Source organism: Ylistrum balloti, unplaced genomic scaffold (genome assembly GCF_031769215.1).
Source record: "Ylistrum balloti isolate Yb309-2 unplaced genomic scaffold, AGI_CSIRO_Ybal_v1 Utg370140, whole genome shotgun sequence".
Taxonomy (NCBI): Eukaryota; Metazoa; Mollusca; class Bivalvia; order Pectinida; family Pectinidae; genus Ylistrum; species Ylistrum balloti.
In genome coordinates, this window is record NW_026782147.1 from 797,793 (window position 1) to 818,914 (window position 21,122).

Genomic DNA, 21,122 nt, shown 5'->3' on the forward strand with positions numbered 1-21,122 from the left:
AGTAGAGGTATTCAGGTTTTAGACCAGTATTGTAACTATATAGGTTTAGAGAATGGAGGTTTTAGACCAGTATTGTAACTATATAGGTTTAGAAAATGGAGTAGAGATATTCAGGTTTTAGACCAGTATTGTAACTATATAGGTTTAGAAAATGGAGTAGAGATATTCAGGTTTTAGACCAGTATTGTAACTATATAGGTTTAGAGAATGGAGTAGAGGTATTCAGGTTTTAGACCAGTATTGTAACTATTTAGGTTTAGAGAATGGAGTAGAGGTATTCAGATTTTAGACCAGTATTGTAACTATATAGGTTTAGAGAATGGAGTTTAGAGACCAGTATTGTAACTATATAGGTTTTTAGACCAGTCAGGTTTTAGACCAGTATTGTAACTATATAGGTTTAGAAAATGGAGTAGAGGTATTCAGGTTTTAGACCAGTAACTATATAGGTTTAGAGAATGGAGTAGAGGTATTCAGGTTTTAGACCAGTATTGTAACTATATAGGTTTAGAGAATGGAGTAGAGGTATTCAGATTTTAGACCAGTATTGTAACTATATAGGTTTAGAGAATGGAGTAGAGGTATTCAGGTTTTAGACCAGTAGTGTAACTATATAGGTTTAGAGAATGGAGTAGAGGTATTCAGGTTTTAGACCAGTATTATAACTATATAGGTTTAGAGAATGGAGTAGAGATATTCAAGTCTTAGACCAGTATTGTAACTATTTAGGTTTAGAGAATGGAGTAGAGATATTCAGGTTTTAGACCAGTATTGTAACTATATAGGTTTAGAGAATGGAGTAGAGGTATTCAGATTTTAGACCAGTATTGTAACTATATTGGTTTTTTTTAACATTGTTTAGGATGGACTGGAATCTTCTGAGTAGTGCTACTCCAGCTATCAATGCCTGGCTGAATCCATTGGACCGGTTGATGGTCTCTGTACGATGTCTCATCCTAGCTCTCACTCATAGGCAGAGCTCTGTAATAGCCTGCATCATGACTGATGCCCTGGAGGTGCCTGGAATACAACTCCCCAACAAGGTAACTATTACACGAATATACTGTTGCTTGTAATGTTTGTGTACTTCAATTGATAATTTCCAAACTCTTGTCTATGTGATTCAACATTTAAAATAGAGCCATACTTAAACAGCTGTACTGATTTTCCAAAAGAGAATTAAAATTGTAAAAAATGCAGGGTAAAATTTTCATTGGAGATGAATTCCTTTTGCCAAACCCTGCAAACATCAGTAACTATTCTTACCCAGGTAAAATGTCCTACGATACTTCAACTTACAATGCTGTCAGTATGTTGATAGACTGCCAGCTGTGCTTTTTAGCTTCTTATCTATTTCATTATGAAACAAAGACTGTATTATTATAATTAGCTTTCAACAAGAAACTCGGCTTGAGGGGGTGGGGATGGGTGAGGGGAGGTAGTTGGGAGAATATAGATTTGTGTTGTGCCTGTTTGTCTTTACGTTCACAAGGTTCACCTTGATGAAGTTTGTTGTGTAACAATAGTAGGTCACATGTCCTATATTATCACCTTTGACCTACATCAATGGAGAAAGTTTGTTTAATAAAGGAAAATTTTGTTGTTGACAGAGTAAGTATGGAAAGAACACATCTCTATCCAAGACTTTCCAGGAGGACCCCTCCTGTCAGTTACTCACTTCCCTGAGAAAATATCTACACAAGAAGGGCACTGGGCTAGTGGAGGCAGCCATTACTGCAGATACATTGCCCCAGCTCATCACTATCCAGAAAGGTATCCTGGCTCTCACACGACAATGGAAGAATGTGTTGTACATGCCACAACTGTCAGAGCTAGACTTCAAATCTCGTAAAAGTGTCAACCCATACCGTGTTACATTTGCTGTGCCTATGGAAAGTATGGAAAATCTAACAGATGATGAAGAATTCAGTCATGTGGAAAATTTTGATGTTGTGGATGAGCGTACATCACTGTTACAAGCAGAAGGAGGCTCTGTTCATCATTCCATGTCTGTGCCAAGCTTGAGTGGACGGAGTGGGCATTTATTTAAGTATGGAGTTGGTGGTGGAGGAATTAATCTCGGGCTTTCTGACAAAAATAATCCTGACACAGTGAGTAATATGTCTGGTACATCGTCCAAGTATAAACGTCTTGTAACACAGGGGAAGCCTGGAGTGGATCCGGCAGAATCTCCAGAGAAACGTGCACCAACACCCACTCAGAAACCAGGGCCTTTAGCCCCACCTCCAATCACAAGAAATGACAGTAATTACAGCTTCCATTCAGCAGCAACCAGTCTGAACAGCCTGGACCAGCAGGAAATGACACCACCACCAACTCCGATGAAGACAGAGTTTATGAAACAGTCGATTCTGAAACATAAAGTAGACAAGTTTGGAGATCTGTATCTGTGGATGGCTCGTCAACAGGAACAGTTCCATGGTCAACCATTGGATGACGAACGGTAAGTAGAGGCAAAAAATTACTGTATGAAGGAAAATGAAATGTTGTTTGTGCTACATAGTTCTTCATATTCATTTTTCAGGAAATATATACAAAACTTGGTACACAAGTTTTTATCACACTCTTTGTTGGCTGTACCCATATATGAGGTATCTTTTTGATTATTTCTTGTGTGGAAATGGAAGGTATTGATTTAGCTTGTGTCTTAAAGTTCAATTAATGATTTGTTCATAATATCAATAAAACAATAAACAAGGAGAAACAGGTTAGAGTACATGATGGTACTTGTGTTAGTACAAAACACTAACTACCACAACATTAAATTTCCACAAAATCAATCGGAAGATTTATCATTCTTTTATCTCAGAGTGATTTCTAATATATCTGTTAAAATTACATTCCTTTAGATATATTACGGAATATATTTAGAAATCAGAGGAATCTCTAGGGAAATACAATAGTCTGTTTCTTTATTTAGAAGTTCCTACAAGAGACAGGATTCCTTGTTGGGGGCGTTTGGAAGTGGATGGAGTCAAGACGATAGCCGCATGGACTTGAATGATGAACAACTAACAATGGCCACCTCCATCATGCAGCTGGCTGATGCCCAGAGCCTGTTCAAGCCATTCCTACAAAGCATTGGCTTGCATGTGGAGGGCGTGAGGCCATCAGCTATGATGAAGAAGTTTGGAGGTAGTTTGTCTTTGCAGGGAAAACTGGACTTTTTGAAAATACAAATAGCAGAGTCTGACAGGAAGAGCACAAAGGGGAAGGGAAAAAGTCGTAAACACCCAAAATGGAACATCAGTTCAGACACTCCAGCTTTTCTATGTGAGGATTTTTCTGCTAACATATCTATGAATGATGTTGTTGACTTTGAGTTGAAAGAATCTGGTGAAATTACAGATAGATCTAAAGGTTCTTGTGGAATGCCACGTAATTTTGCTATGCATAAACTAGAGGCAAAGCCTACGACTCTGCAGGTAAATTTTATGATGAATATTCAGGCAGTGACTCAGTATGTTGATATGCCCCTGTTACGACTCATTCATCAATTTGTTACAATGGCAGAGAATGTAAATGACACACGACAAGAGCTGAAGCAGAGTCACTCTGACTTGGAGTGGATAAAAACTCACCGAAAACAGGACTCGAAGGACTCGACATCCAGCGCTGACACACAGCAGTCAGATGCCTCACATCAGAGTGGTGGTTTATCTCCCCCCTCCGGCGAGATGCCACGTACCCCAAGCTGGAAGAGCGGACATGAACATGATGTGTCACATCATCACCATCACCATCATCATGGTGTCACTTCTCAGTACCCACACCAAAAATCTGGCTCACTGCTGTCTAAGTCATTCAAACTACCATTTGATAACAAACGACCTGATAAACTACCAATGAAGCGTCCCCCACTGTTATCAAAGGGGCTTGGTACAATACCAAGAAGTGGACCAAAATCTACAGAGATCACCACACCGCCGCAGTCCCTGAACCTCTCAGATTCTGTTACCATCGAGCTGGAGGACACATCTTCCCCAACACTTGCAGAGAAAACAATTGTGGATGAAATTAAGGAGAGTACACCAAAATGCTGGAGGACCTTGTACCATCTTCTGGAGCTTTATTCCACAATGCCAGAAACAAAAACGGTCGGTCGTAAACCATCCTTCAAACTTCCTGTGATTGAGGAGGAGCCGGTAGAGGGCCAAAATGATCAGTCTGGGACTGCAGGGTCACAACATAAGGCCAAGAAACCAACACGTGCTGCTGGTCAGAAAGTGCTGGATGCGGAGGAGGGCAACCTGGGGAAGAAGAACCTAGCCTATTCCTCTTTCAAGAGTACAAGCTTCAGACAGAGTGAGGGAAAATTGTTTTAATTCTATTAATGTATAAAGTAATCAAAGTATCATGTTTTTGTTCACATTCAGAGGAGTTCATTTTATAATGATCATGAAATTTCACAAAAATACTTTAATAATCAAAAAGTATCATAAATTTGGTAGGATTTAAATTTAATATGATTGAATGTAGATTTAAATTTGATTTAAAAAGTTACTATTTGATATTTAAAAAGGTAAGGTGATAATGGTTGAATGTCAATTTAATAAAATTATTTAGAAATTATATATTTCTGATATCATTAAAACACTGCTAATGATTAGAATTATATTTTTTGTTTTATTCATTTTAATTCCTTGTTGTTAAAATTTATATTTTACATCTTAGGTTTGCTACTTACACTTTCTTGCTAAATAGATATAATTATATTTTTGACAGGTATCTACGTAGGTGAGAGTATCCCTCTGGTAGTGTTTGGGATTGCTAAGGTAGAAAAGGTGAAGATCATGGCTGTACTCAGTGGACTGAAACTGGAGTCAGAATTGAAGAATGTGCATGCTAGTGGATCTTACAGAGAAAAAGTCAAAGGTGAGACTCTTCAACATAAATTTGAATAAGGTAAAAATGGAGAGGCCTATAATAATCTAGTATTATTCTTATCACAAAATATGGCCAATACATTAAGAAGAATTTGTCTTACAAAACATGTGATATGCATGTCTTTGTGAGAATGTCTATATATATTTGGATGTCTTTAATGAGAAAAAGATTGATGCACAACAAATGTTTTCATATGAAATTATGTCAGCAATTTGGCTTAAAAATTGTATGTTCTTTGCAAATTGCAAAGTTTATTAATAGACATTAAAAAAAATCCAAAAAATAAAACAACACAAAAAATTTTTTGACATAGTGATGTTATATTTCCAGGATTCCTACACAGAAAGTCCTCGGAGTCCTCTGTTACAGCACACATCGGTCACACTATGATGAAGCTTGTGGAAGGTTTGCCACCGGAAATCAAGTGAGAAAAAAATCATTTTATCTGGTACCTCATACATGAACCATGAACTGTGAAAATATAGCTTGTTTCGAATTGCTTGATGTTTGTTTGACATAAGTCATCATTATTTGTCAGTATTTTCAGAACCCTGGAATTTTTTGTACTAACTTTTTGTCCATATCAGTTTTACAGAAAAGTGAGAAATTACATTGAGTGTACTTGGAACATGTAAGTTAATAACATTTTGTTTTTGTAACTTTACATACAGAAGTAGTTTTTGTAATGCTGAAACTATTTATTATTACCATCAGGACAGTGGTGACGGTCAAAATTGACAAGTCTCAGGCACTCTATACCACCATTATGAGGAGAGGCAAGGACCATAACTCTGCCATGGTGTCTGTCGGAGTGATCGATGTTAATATCCCTCAACATCCAATTGTCCTTCACGATATGATGACACGGAGCTCCCGTCAAATTACGAACACTCTACAAGAGTTCAGAAGGCCCTTTAACAGGACAAGGTATTATTTCATAAAGTTCATGAGACCCTTCAACAAGAACAGATATAATTTCTCACTCTCTAATACCTGGGTAAATACACAAGGCCCTTATATTACACAATGTTAAAGTTCTTTAAATTAAGCCATCCATCAACACAAGTAATATAATGGAGAGTATAATTCCCTTTCATTAGTAGCAAGAAAAATATTAGGAAAACTTGTAAAATATTCCAATGTATGCTTTTGAATTTATATTTTAAAAATATTCAGCCTGAATCTTTTCCATAAGTTTGTAGTTATAGGAAATCTTCTAAACTGGAATTTTACTGAAACAGCTATTCACATATATGACTTTTTTGTTGATCAAAATGTGGATAACTTTCAAAAGACATAAATCAGAAAAATATGTGGTGTTGAATAAATAATTGATAATTTTCACATTTTTGTTGATGATATAGTCGGACCCTGGAGACCCATCCAGAGTTAGACAGTGCTGAAACTGGAAAAGGGGAGACCACTCCACAGCAAGCTCCAAAGACAGTAAAAATGAAGGAGAAGGCTCAGAGAAAACCAAGTTTCTTACATCTCCACTTTAAGGCTGTGTTACAAGGGCTTGTTACTGGGGCCTCCCTCCTGCCTTCCCTCAAAGCTCAGCACAAGGTACATAGTATACTACACTGGGCCTTGAACTTTTATACACCTTTTTCTATACTGTAAACCCAGTGATATTTATGAGATGATATTTTTGCTAATTTGCGAGTCATTAATGTGATCAGAAAATGATAAGTTGTGAAATAATATAACACCTGAACATATTATTTGAGATATAAGTTCAGAGAAAAGGTCATACTATGACTAGTCAAACCCATAAGAAGCCACAAACAGAAAAATATCTTTCTACCATGATATTAGACCAATGATAAGCTTTCATTTTATGATTTAATACAGAGTCTGTGGTAATGTGTTAAAACTTGACATCAGGTCTCATATCTCCAGGTTGGAAAAATTAAGTTTCTGAGCATTTAATTTTCACATTTTGAGAGAAAATTTTTAAAGTTTAGGTATATGAAAATATCTAGCTATACAGTATCTCAAAGTTCAGATTTACACATGTAAAAATTATTCCACATGATGGCCCCTTTTGCTTTCTTATGCCATTCAATATTCATCGGAAAGTCTTGCTTAAATTATTACCACTATGAACCCCTTTTGTAATAACAATTAATTTTTTCATTGTTTAATATTCACATATTAACATCACCTGTTTAGTGGAATTCTTCATTCTACCTTTGGGATTTGTTTCAGACTGGTGCCATAACATTGACTGGGATGACAGGAAAGAAGGCTAGATTTACTGTAGACCTTCAGAAACACTCCCTCAGCTTCAAGTCTAAGGTAATGTTCATTACCTTCTTTTGTCGGATTCTATTTATAGTAAACCAAGGGACTCTATCCAGTACTTTCTAAGAAATAGCAATAACAAACTTTCATTTTCACAATCCAAGATGGCCACCTGTTAGTCATTTTGTCTCAGAATCAAACTAGAGACAAATGGAAACCTTCATATGAAACTTGAGAAAGAGTCATCCAGCATGTTGGGGGAGGGGGGAGTGTTTTGTTGTATCTAAAAGTGCAATAAAATGTCTACTAAATTACTAAATTTTTTTGTAAAACCACAAAGATTGATCCGCACAAAAATATAAGATTTTACAGTAGATTGTAGACTGGCCCTCATTTGTCCTTTTGTCTTAAATATTAGTAAAATATAAATGAGCTACTGATTGAGTTGTGTCTGTGTTTCTTGTCAGGTGGTCACCACAGAGACTTCCATCCCATCCCAGGCCAGTATAGATCTGCCTCCCATCCACATGTTCGCTGACTATCGGCTGTCTTCCTCCTCCATGAGTACCAGTGAAGGCCCAATGGCTGCGGAGAGTCTGACTGGCCAGGGCCTAATGCTGAAGGAGGGAAGTTACCTTAATGCTGTAGCTGAAGTAGGCATGTTTGAACACAGCCTTACAACAGACCTACTCAACCATCTGGTCTTTGTGCAGAAAGTTTTCATGAAGGTAAGTGTAGTAAAGTACTAATTTCCTTTAAGGGTAGATCATGGAGACAATAGTGCATGTCCAGCTCTGAAAAATCATAAACTTCTCAGCTGCTGAGTAAAGCACCTATCTCCTTTAAGGAGTATCTTGTATAACATGGTGATTATAAAGGTAGCATATCTCATGTGTGATTATAAACATTACATATTACAGGTGATTATAAAGGTAGCATATCTCATGTGTGATTATAAACATTACATATCTCATGTGTGATTATAAACATTACATATTACATGTGTGATTATCAAGATATTGTATAACATGGTGATTATAAAGGTAGCATATCTCATGTGTGATTATAAACATTACATATTACAGGTGATTATAAACATAGCATATTACATGTGTGATTATAAACAAGCATATCACGTGTATGATTATAAACATTACATATCACGTGTATGATTATAAACATTACATATCACGTGTATGATTATAAACATTACATATCACGTGTATGATTATAAATCTAACATATCAGCAGTGCCAATCAGTATTTCACTTTTTTATAATTTCTCAAGATTTCACATTGATTTACAGACACCTGTCATTTTTAAAGCTAATAAAAAACGAGAATAACCACACATGATTCAAGTCATTTATTCAAAGGTTATGTAGCATTATCAAGGTACATTTATCATATTATATCATGTAAAATGTGTATATAATACCACAAAATTTATGCACAAATATGGAACTTTCTTACCCCACTGTGTTGGGATGTTGAAGATGTTAATGAGCACTACATTTAAAAAAAGCAATAATCATCATCTGTGAAAGATGACACTTAAAATGGTGATACTTGATACCTTAATATTAATTGTTCATGGGTAATTTCTGTGTTATTTGTGTGATTTTTCTATTAGTATTAAAGATGTGAAGATATATCTAAAGTAACAGACCTCAGCTGTGCTGACAAGTTCTGTCTGACTGGGCATTTTGACTCATATTTCCATTTCTCAGTGTTGTGAGCTTTGGATGTTAGATGAAGAGCTTTCTGTTTGTTTTCTTAACAATAGTCAGACAGGATTTATTTTCAGAGGTTTAAATGATAATGGAAGTTATGAAACAGTCCTGGTAAAATATTTGTGTCATAACTTTGTTTTGCCGTCAATCAAACAAGAAGTGAATCGACCAGCTTATAATTCAATGTCAAGTTATGTACCTTTTGTCAAATAACATTTCGTTGTGACTTTATAACATAGAATTAGAAGGCATCATGCAGGAAGTCTACTAAATAAAAGTCTAGGTAATTTTCAACCTATTTAATGTGAAAATAGACCAGAAGCTTTATTTAACTTCCTATACATGTGATAGTGCTATTGTTGTGACAAACATAAGTACATACTTCAACAATATTACAATATACAATCCGCAGTAACAGTAAGATATAAGTATAAAATCAAATCACCTGTGTTGCAAAGAAATCGAGAAACCTTAGAAATACAATTACTCCAGTGTGACGTTTTTTCATAAAATTTTGATGGATGATAAAAATACAGCATCTTTTCATATTTTTTAGGTATGAGTATTTCTCATCATCTCTTTCCTAGGACTATGTGACTATTTATATACTACTAAAACACAGTTAACCTGTTAATTGCTTCTGTTGATGAAACAAGGCACTATGTACATGTACAGTGTATGTATGAACATAAGAATAACAAAAAGGAAAAATTGCGTATAAAGTTTTTGGCTTATCAGGGGCTACTCACTCTAAACTATGTTACTGCATAATCACCTCAACAATAATATGTCAGGGTACAGTATCTCTGTTAAAGTTGTACTTTGTGAGGTCTGTATAACCACATATCAACCTCAACAACAATATGTCAGGGTACAATATCTCTGTTAAAGTTGTACTTTGTGAGGTCTGTATAACCACATATCAACTTCAACAATAACATGTCAGGGTACAATATCTCTGTTAAAGTTGTACTTTGTGAGGTCTGTATAACCACATATCAACTTCAACAATAATATGTCCAGGTACAATATCTCTGTTAAAGTTGTACTTTGTGAGGTCTGTATAACCACATATTAACCTCAACAATAACATGTCAGGGTCAATATCTCTGTTAAAGTTGTACTTTGTGAGGTCTGTATAACCACATATTCACCTCAACAATAACACGTCAGGGTACAATATCTCTGTTAAAGTTGTACTTTGTGAGGTCTGTATAACCACATATCAACTTCAACAGTAACACGTCAGGGTCAATATCTCTGTTAAAGTTGTACTTTGTGAGGTCTGTATAACCACATATTAACCTCAACAATAACACGTCAGGGTCAATATCTCTGTTAAAGTTGTACTTTGTGAGGTCTGTATAACCACATATCAACTTCAACAATAACATGTCAGGGTCAATATCTCTGTTAAAGTTGTACTTTGTGAGGTCTGTATAACCACATATTCACCTCAACAATAACACGTCAGGGTACAATATCTCTGTTAAAGTTGTACTTTGTGAGGTCTGTATAACCACATATTCACCTCAACAATAACACGTCAGGGTCAATATCTCTGTTAAAGTTGTACTTTGTGAGGTCTGTATAACCACATATCAACCTCAACAATAACATGTCAGGGTCAATATCTCTGTTAAAGTTGTACTTTGTGAGGTCTGTATAACCACATATCAACTTCAACAATAACATGTCAGGGTCAATATCTCTGTTAAAGTTGTACTTTGTGAGGTCTGTATAACCACATATCAACCTCAACAATAACATGTCAGGGTACAATATCTCTGTTAAAGTTGTACTTTGTGAGGTCTGTATAACCACATATCAACCTCAACAATAACATGTCAGGGTCAATATCTCTGTTAAAGTTGTACTTTGTGAGGTCTGTATAACCACATATTAACCTCAACAATAACACGTCAGGGTCAATATCTCTGTTAAAGTTGTACTTTGTGAGGTCTGTATAACACATATAATCAACAATAACATGTCAACATATAAAGTTGTACTTTGTCAGGTCTGTAACCACATATCTCTGTTAAAGTTGTACTTTGTGAGGTCTGTATAACACATATTAACCTCAACAATAACACGTCAGGGTCAATATCTCTGTTAAAGTTGTACTTTGTGAGGTCTGTATAACACATATCAACTTCAACAATAATACGTCAGGGTCAATATCTCTGTTAAAGTTGTACTTTGTGAGGTCTGTATAACACATATCAACTTCAACAATAATACGTCAGGGTCAATATCTCTGTTAAAGTTGTACTTTGTGAGGTCTGTATAACACATATCAACTTCAACAATAACACGTCAGGGTCAATATCTCTGTTAAAGTTGTACTTTGTGAGGTCTGTATAACACATATCAACTTCAACAATAACACGTCAGGGTCAATATCTCTGTTAAAGTTGTACTTTGTGAGGTCTGTATAACACATATTAACCTCAACAATAACACGTCAGGGTCAATATCTCTGTTAAAGTTGTACTTTGTGAGGTCTGTATAACACATATCAACTTCAACAATAATACGTCAGGGTACAATATCTCTGTTAAAGTCGTACATTCCTAAAGATGTCACATTCATTCAAGAAAAGAAAAATGAAAACTTTGAATTTAGGCACTTAACAATTTTGATGAAACAAAATTCCCAAAATAAGTATTTTTCATGAGAAAAAATAAGAAAATCTCATGATATTCTACTTATGCCACACACAAAAAACACTAATTTGTGTCAGTTGGTAATCTGTTGACTGCTAGGATGTTGTGTATATTATAGGCATTGTTTAGGGAATGTTCCGTTTGGTTTTCACAAACAGTTTAATGGCTTCATTGTATCTTTTCTGTTTCCATTTTTGTTGGTCCAGATCAGGGATTTGTAGAGCTCCATTGGACTGTTCTTTATCAGGGATTTGTAGACTGAACAAATTCTTCGTTGGAGTTTTGGGTATTTGCCAACATTTGTCCGAGTTGGAAAGAGGGTTATGAGAATGGGATACTGCTGGTGTTGGTATCCTTGCATGTTCCAGGCGAAAAACACTCTCTAAGCGCTCAGCTTTGTCTTGAAGTCTTTTGCTACAGAAGCAGAACAATTTCAAGACATGATAATGACATTCTCGAAATTTTAATGTGTAAATTATTGGATTTATCAGAACAGTGAGAAAAAATCCAATCCTCATATTTCTATCAATAATTTCAAGTTGATGATTTGTTGTATTAATGAGTTGTGAGATGGCAAGAATGTATATTGGTATCACTGTTAAGTATTGCATGAAATTGACACTAAAAATGAGGATCAACATCTGAAACGTTTCCACACACTGGGAGATATTTTCCCGAGAATTTTTCCTGGGTAAAACCTTAGTTGTATATTTCTTGATGTGGCAGATTATTCCTATCCAAGACGTGCCTGCCAGGATGAAACAAAAAGTCAGTACAATGGCCTCTACTGCCAGATCTGTGCTTACATGCTTGGATGTGTAGCATTCATTGTTAACTAAGATATTTGATGTCAGATATGTGTGAGTGAAAAGTATACATCTGAGAGTGAATGTACTGAAGACAAGAGTAGCACTGATGAGTACAGTCAGTTTTGTCGTAATAACTCGAGCATGCCAAAATGGCCACTTCAAAGACATGTACTTGTCTAAAGACATGTAGGTGGAAAGAACCAATGGGGTCATGACCCCTGCAGAGAGCACTGTTCGGAACAGGAGGCAGGGGAAGTGGTTCTGATTTTCGTTTACCAGCATTATGATACAAGCAAGTAGAGCAAGGATGCTGTACACAACAGCCTGCTGCGAAAGAGCTAGGAGGATCACACGCATCTGTGATATCATCAGCCGGCACCGCAAGAAGATGGAAATGGATGTGAAGTTACAAACCAACACCAATGTGAACAAGATGGATGCCAGTAGTATGTTGATCATTGTATTGAAGGATACTTCCTGTATCACAATAGTCGATTTTCATTTGTGACTGACTTCAATTGTGATAAAGAATTTTATCCGTAAATTCTGCACTCTGAATTTATAATTTCATGAATGAATCTTGAGGCATGTTGCAGCTTTCCTTTTATGATTGTCCTAACGATAAACTTTCTTCTATCAGTTTACCTTCTTTGAGAGTACAAAAGAAGTTTGGTCTGTTTGCTGTTTCTGGTGAAACACAGTCAGCTTCCTGTGGTATTACACAGTTAATGGTCTTCTTAGAACTACAAGATCCTCATGTGACTTCTGGTCTTTAAGCCTCTCCAAACTTTGATTGATGTGCTGTGTTTTGAAGCAATGTCTCAAACAGCATACACAGTATCCAGTAGAATTTTATGTAGTGTTGACAGAGGCTGATGCTGTGATGCAATGAGTCTTGTCTACTGTATATTGTGCGAATGAATCAGGGTATGCATTGACCTATACATAAATCTCTGTGTTTATCACATAATCACAAGTAATGGGTACTGATGACTAGAAATTAGAACCTCATTAGGCTAAACGTACTCAGTACGCATAGCCTATTGCGACAGCCTTTCAGACAAAATTTACCGATCCTGGCCTTCTCATTGGCTGAAATATCGAAAAGAGTTAGAACCCTCTAGCAGCAATTTTCCGCATAAATAATGCCGCGATTTTTCAAATCGCTATTTCAAAAGCATCCAAAATTAGTTTATTTTTTTAAATAACAATACAATTACTATATTTTTATGTATTATTGCCTGGTGAATTTGTCAAACCTGTAGGATATTCCTTCAATAGATGCCTATTTTGTGCACTCAAGTACAATACACAGTTGTTTTCTGGGAAGGTACATCTCATTTTTTTTTATCCAATCATCATCAAATGGTAGGCTTTTCAAATTGCTGTGGTCCTTCTGTTAACAAATTTTGTTATTGCTATTTCTTGAGAAGTACAGGATTAATCCCTCTCAAATTTCATATGTAAGTTCCCCATGGTTCCTAGTTAAGCTGTTTAATTTTGAGACAGATTAGAAAAGGAATGGCAGACATGTAGCCATCTTGGATTTTTACAGTGAAAGATTGTAATCACCATTTCTTGAAAAGAGCTGGACGGATTATTTCTCAAATTTAATATATATATTGTTCCCCTTGGTGCCTTGTAATGCCTGTCTGTTTTTGGTACTGATCAGAAAAAACCACCTGACAGGTTGCCATCTTGGATTTTCACTAAAAAAATTGATCGCTGTTTCTTGAGAAGTACTGTATGGGTCTTTCTCAAATTTTTTGAGAAGAACAAGATAGAATTTTCTCATATTTCATATGTTGGTTCCCCTTGGTCCCTAGTTGAGTCCGTTACAGTTTGGGACTGATCAGTAAAAAATTAAATGGCTGATAGGTGGCCATCTTGGATTTCAACAATGAATCTTTGTTATTGCTATTTCTTGAGAAGTACTCTATGGAATTTTCTTAAATTTCATATGAAGCTTTCCTTTAGTCCTTAGTTGTGGCTGTTTTATTTTGGGAATGATCAGAAAGACAAAATCCCTGACAAGTGACCATCTGGGATTTGTTGGTTAAGGATTATCATCACTAGTGGAATGTTCAAATTTGTATAATCAATAGCAAAAGGAGAGGAGAGAAAAATCAAACTTTTTAAGAACAAATAAAGATCAAACAATGGAGGATGCCAGGATCTCTCTGGGATTTCTTGTTATCACTTTCTTATCAGAATTAGAATTCCCTTTGCACAGCAATTTCACAATATGAACTAGCCAAATATGTCAATAAAATTACACTAAATAACATCTATTTACAATCTCTGATACTTTTTTCCAAAATACCAGATGCCATTTGGTTGCCATGATAACCAATTAAGACCTATGATTAGAATGACGACATACAGACTTTAACTTTGGAAACAATTTTCAGTGAAACTATACAGAAATATCATTGGTCATAAATAGATATGCAAGCAATTTTTTTTTTTTGCAAAAATTGTGGTTGCCTTGGCAACCCATTCACTGTACACATGTATTTGGGTAATGACCCATAGCTTTTACAATATATGTAAATGGTAAGGAGATGGGGCATGACAAGGGTATTGTACTTGTCTTAGGGTAATTCAAGGTTATACACAAAATGTTGAGGTTGAGACTGAAACCCAAACACAATTGATGTTTAAACACTTTACATTGCAAGGGAGTGGTAGGGGATAAGTGTCCTGATGATGACATGTACAGCTCTAATCTGACCTTATTATCACTTTATCTTCTGGTAAAACAAATTATCAAGCTTGGATGATTGGTGCTATTTTATTGACTTAGATGCGAATGTAATACGGTATGTCCTGTTTGTTAAGCCACATGATAATAGGTATTTTAGCAGTGGCACTTGTTGGGTGATAATCACAATGTGGTATTTAAACTACCAAGCACGTTTTATATCAAACAAATATTTGTCAAATACAACAAGAGCAAAATGTATTTTTTCCCCGATGCAGCTATTCAATAATTGTAATAAGTTAAATATGAACTGGTTTCACATTTCAAAGGTTTAGTATAAGTTGAATATGAACTGGTTTCACATTTCAGAGGTTTTGTATCAATTAAGTATGAACTGGTTTCACATTTTAGAGATATAGTATAAGTTAAATATTAAATTGTTTCACATTTTAGAGGTTTTGTATAAATTAAATATGAACTGGTTTCACATTTTAGAGATAAAGTATACGGTAAGTTAAATATGAACTGGTTTCACATTTTAGGGGTATAGTATTGAGGAGAGGACATCAGTGTACAGGGAAAGATTCAAGGAACAGGGAAGACTGGGGTCACTGTCTGGGCATAATGATAAATATATGATGAAATGTTGTTTCAATGTATTTGCAGGAGGTGAATGAATTGGTCCAGAAGGTGTCGGGATCAGACCAGCCAGCGCCCCTGTGGGTAGGGGAGGAAACTACACCTAAAGAACCTGAACAATCACTCCTGTACTCTCTACTCTTCAGGTTCAAGGTAAAGTGGTCAACCTCTTCTGATGTGTTCCCTTTTTTTTTTTTTTGCAGTGATATCTTATAATGAAAATGATGTAAGGATAATGGTGATTATGGTGAAATCGTAATAACATTGCTTATTTAACTATTACACATGTGTGAATGTGTGCATGTGTATCAATTTTAAATCAGTGTACTTGTAATCACTTTTGTTAAGTCTAATAAAACAAAATTACAAAAAAAAAAAAAAAAAAATGTTCCTCTGTTTCTTAGTAGGATAGTTTACTTTTCCAGGGTATCCAGATTACAGCCACCACACCAACCTCAAGTGCAGTACAGCTGGAAACAGGTGCTGTCGATTTGGAAATCTCAAATCGAGTTCAGAGGGTGTCATGTGACACAAAAATGGACCAATCAGGTACAAGAACCTTAATTGTCAACGCTAAAGAGTACAGCCTTGTCACTTTTAGATATCAGATTAATTCACTGTTAGTTATTGATTGTTTTTGAAGCAAATTAGATAAAATGATGAAACAATACTGTATATCTGTACAATATATTTCCCTCACTGTGCCCTAACGATTTATTGATATTACTGTGATTATCTGAAATTATGTTGCAATTTGTAGGTCACCCAGATATTCAGAAAGTCTTCCTTCGTGCTCAGATAGATCTGAATTTAGCCTTAGGACAGCTGTTAAAAGTAAGTAGAGAATGCCATTTCCATGTCTGTCCATTCCTTACTGTCTCATTGTGTCCCATAGTGTGACATCGCATCACATCACAATTTGTGTCTTTATGTAGAGTATGCCTTTGGGATATAAAATGTGACCAAGGGAGATAACAAGAAGTCACAATTTGTGTCTTTATGTAGAGTGTGGCCAAGGGAACTAGCAAACATTATTTGTGACTTTGGGATATTAAATGTGACCAAGGGAGGTAAAAAGGAGTCACAGTTCGTGACTTTTGGATAGTGTTGCCCAGGGAGATAACAAGCAGGCACATTTTGTGACTTTATATAAAGTGTGACCAAGGGAGATAACAAACAGGCATGATTGGTGATTTTTGGATATGAATTTTGACAAAAGGGATTTAAGAAGTAAGCAGAATTTGTACCTGTATATAAATTTTGAATAAGGGAGATAACAAGCAGGCAAAACATGTGACTTTGAAAGTAAAGGAAGATAACAAGCAGACACTATTTGTAATTTTGGAATATGATGTGTGACAAAAGAAGATAACAAGCAGGAACAATTTGTGATTTTAGGGTATTGTATCTAAGGAAGATAAGAAGACCTTGTTTTTGACTGCGATACAGGGTGCATTTGATTCTGACATACATATTCAAATTGTGCAGATATATATCATAACTTGCATCGATGTAAAAATGTCATTAGCTAGAATATAAAAGATATGTCAGTGAAATATTGTATACTGTAATGATATATGAACTGTGACTATGGATATGCAATGTAAGCTGGATTTGGTTTAATGATTTCTAGTTCTAAATATGTTTGATAGAATTCACTATTATCAAGTTTTCCATCCAAATTTTTTTGCCAGAATCCTCTGTTTGAGGAAGCTGAAGCAGAGTTTCAGACAATGGCTTTCTTCAAGACAAAGATTGGAATACGCAACGCTCTACAGGTAAGCATTATACTTCAATATTTGATTTTCAATATTGCCTCCAATTTGTCAATATTCTTTGTATAGTTCAAGGGTATAACACTGCTTGTGTAAAATACATGATTTACCATATTTATGATAGCTATCTCAATGTCTGATCAAGTTGTATTCATACAACACAGGCTGATTTAGGTCACGCATAACTATAATCATTCTTGCTTTTGATTCTAAGGATGAGATGATTACTGGGGTTTCCACTGACCAGGAGGCACTGCTTATCACTGTCACTCGACCAATTGTTCTGGCACATCCTCTTGCCTTTGACAAAGGTAGGTGATGAATATAGTCACCTTAGCACCTTATTTTTTAATTCATTTCACTTATGTCCATAAATATTGAGTAAATGTTTTGATAATTTGTCCCATTTTCCCTAAAGTTTCTAATTTTTGTAAATGTTTTGTATATATTCAACTTAAAACTCATTATTGTTCAAATATATTCACACATTGTCTATTTTATGGTTCTGATGTCAGCTGTACTGGTTTGGCTCAACTACAAGAATGCCTATGAGTATTGGACAGAACAGAGGATGGCACTTAACACTGAGGTGAGCTGACAATGCTTATTTATAGTATCTACAAGTCATTGGTCATCATTTGGTGGTCATACCTGTACAACTTACAGGCTTCAAGACATGTGAATTGGTTTTGGTTTTCTGCCTTGTTTATCAAACTAAGAAAAGCCAGGGTCAATTGAGGTGGGGTAAAAGAACTATTGGGATAAACAAGAAATACAGAGAGTCTCAGGTAGCGATTGAACCACTCACCTCATATCTTCACCACCAGGTGTATTAGCCTAATGCACTATTAACTAATCTATCACAGGCCACTCTAAAATTATACGTTGGTTTTCTGATATTAACTTGTTGCCAGAGCTTTGGTGTTGTCAGTGAAACAACATCTAATGATAGGGAGACAGAAAACCAACCAACCAACCAACCAATATGATTTCAGGAAAGTTGAACCATAGTTATGAATAACTCTTAACACATAGTTCAAACAAACCCTATCAGGCACTATAGTCATATTGTCTGGTATGAATTAAGTATTTAAATTTTGTCATTGAACTTTGACATTTAGGTACAAAAAGCCACACGACAGGTGATGGACAGACTTCCACAGTTTTCCTCAGCCAGTCCCACTGCTTTTAGCACACTATTCTTACAACTGACTGTGACTGATATCGGTATTTGTGTACCTGTTGCACCTACAGCACATCAGGTAAGTGATCTCTTACACATTGTATGTCAGGTGTTTTTTAACCTAAAACATGATCTGAAGTTCTCTCAAGTGTCCTGTAACACCTGCACCCACTCTATTTTCACATGTATTTTTGCAGCCCAATCCACACCCAAGTCGGTTCCTTGACTGTGAACCAGGTGCTGCACTAGTCCTCACCATCAAAAGTACCCAGATATCAGCTTGCTCCTCGGGCTCCCTTGTCAGCAAGGGGAAGTTTCAGGGTAAGTATAACAGCCATTCTTATGTTGACAATAGTGGAAGACCTTCACTTACTAGTGACATTCAAATATCCCTGCAATCTTTTATCTCCAGCTTTCAATATGTATGGCATTTAATGTCACTTTGTGTGTTTTTTGCTGATAAATTTGTTCTTAAACAGGCTCTCAGTGTGGTTAAGCAAAGTTTGGTTAAGAAATACTGCAAAGTCATTTATTTTTGTGGAATTCATCTTTTTTAAAATCAATTTGGACATTTGATTGTCTCTATAATATAATAGTAATTATGACAGTTCATGATTATATGAATTTGCGGATTAAGTGTACCCATGAAGTCGACGAAAGCGAAACCTGCATGAAGTTGATGATTTTATAGTAAATATGTATTACTATTTTTTGAAACCCAGGATCTCATCAACGTGTCACAGAGAGCATGAATGATGTCTCATTGATCACCATATTTATAGTGTTTCTATATAAGCTTCCATCTTATTGTTGTCTCAGTAGGATTATAGCAGAAGTTCTGTAATCTGTATAACATTAAAGTAGAAAAGAGGCAGAATTTCTAATCTTAAGTGTATTTTTTTTTGTAGTGGTAGCATTTTGACTTCTTAAATCAATTCCAACAATCTCTCAATGGAAAAAAATCTGTTAAGAGGAGGTAATTCCAGGATATCCCATTTTTTTTTCTTTGTTCTTTTTAACTCATTCCCTGAACACATTGCTAAACCCAAAAGATAATTCGAAAATTCTGTCAGACAATTAAATTATGGCATTATAAAGAAATTTTAATCCATTTTTCAATATGTGTGGCATTTAACCATGGTATTATACAGAAATTTTACAATTTTGTTGAGGTAGTTTATTAATCTCAGTCATTTTATCTTGGTCTGTCAGATTTTTGTCTGCGGTTTGCGACTGACTTTGAGACATCATGGGACGACTGGAAGCCAAACAATCCTGATGATTCTGTAATGAATGCTTGTGTGGTTCCTGAGGGTACTTACGAGGTCTGTTCTCGTACCATCAACAAACTCATGTCAGGTCAGTATTATTGATATGTAGTTACAGATTACAGATTAGTGACACAATAGTTGATATACATGTTGGAAGGTTGTTTTTACTATATTTATCTGTCGTAACGTTACGCCTAGTAATAAACCCACACCACACATTGAATGTTTTTACTATATTTATCTGTCATAAGGTTACGCCTAGTAATAAACCCACACCACTCATTGAATGTTTTTACTCTATTTATCTGTCGTAAGCTTACGCCTAGTAATAAACGCACACCACACATTGAATGTTTTTACTCTATTTATCTGTCGTAAGCGTACGCCTAGGAATAAACCCACACCACACATTGAATGTTTTTACTCTATTTATCTGTCGTAAGCTTACGCCTAGTAATAAACCCACACCACACATTGAGTCAGTGTTGAACTCTTTGACGTATTGCAGTGTAACAGGATTTTACTGTGTTTTCTCCAGTTGTGTGATATTGCTTTTAAGAAATCTTAACCCATATCATGTCCCTGGTAACAATCACAAAAAAGTCAAAAAATGACCTATTTTGAATTGACATTATGAGGATGAATCAAGAAATCCTCTAGGATTTTTGTTTTTTAGTGTTTCACGTAATTGAATTGTCTTTCTTAACTTTGATCAACAGAACCAAACAGTAATGCCAAGTGGATCCTAAATGTGCGATGGGAGATGCAGGGTATTGATGTCCACTTGGACACAAACATTGGCAAAAGATTATCAGCCCTTGGGAACACTCTGACTGCCCTGGCTGGTGATCCAGATGAGGAATTGTCTGAGGAAGGTTTCCCAGATGGAGGAATGGATTCCATTTTTTCACCGTCAAATGATCCAGAAATTGAGGTTACGCGTAGACCTAGTACTCTGATGGACACTCTACCAGAGTTTGTGTATGACACGTCACTCGATCCTAAACTCCGCTTCAGGCTCATTGAGAAAGAGATGAACGAACAAGCCAAAATAGTTCAGGATCTAAAGTAAGTCACAATTATATCTATTTATTGATAGTTACGGTCAAAGGGGAATGTTAAATGTAAATGGGCTGGTTTTAATTGGAAGTAGCTAGAGGTCACGTGATGGTGTAATGGACACA

General features: G+C 35.7%; 1 protein-coding gene across 1 annotated transcript in view; it reads left to right on the forward strand.

Moving 5' to 3' along the window:
• The window catches only part of LOC132550718 (bridge-like lipid transfer protein family member 1), a gene marked incomplete at its 3' end in the record, with an annotated part of 41,847 nt that extends 20,841 nt beyond the window's left edge, over positions 1 to 21,006 (forward strand). Inside the window, 20 exon segments of the mRNA XM_060214808.1 lie at positions 863 to 1,043; positions 1,611 to 2,025; positions 2,071 to 2,464; positions 2,945 to 4,326; positions 4,747 to 4,896; positions 5,239 to 5,332; positions 5,623 to 5,835; positions 6,273 to 6,474; positions 7,120 to 7,209; positions 7,623 to 7,883; positions 15,737 to 15,862; positions 16,135 to 16,258; positions 16,470 to 16,543; positions 17,404 to 17,487; positions 17,699 to 17,795; positions 18,000 to 18,073; positions 18,606 to 18,746; positions 18,865 to 18,988; positions 19,880 to 20,026; positions 20,658 to 21,006. Coding sequence (XP_060070791.1) covers positions 863 to 1,043; positions 1,611 to 2,025; positions 2,071 to 2,464; positions 2,945 to 4,326; positions 4,747 to 4,896; positions 5,239 to 5,332; positions 5,623 to 5,835; positions 6,273 to 6,474; positions 7,120 to 7,209; positions 7,623 to 7,883; positions 15,737 to 15,862; positions 16,135 to 16,258; positions 16,470 to 16,543; positions 17,404 to 17,487; positions 17,699 to 17,795; positions 18,000 to 18,073; positions 18,606 to 18,746; positions 18,865 to 18,988; positions 19,880 to 20,026; positions 20,658 to 21,006 — 4,722 coding nt within the window.
• Between the last annotated feature and the right edge of the window lie 116 nt (positions 21,007 to 21,122).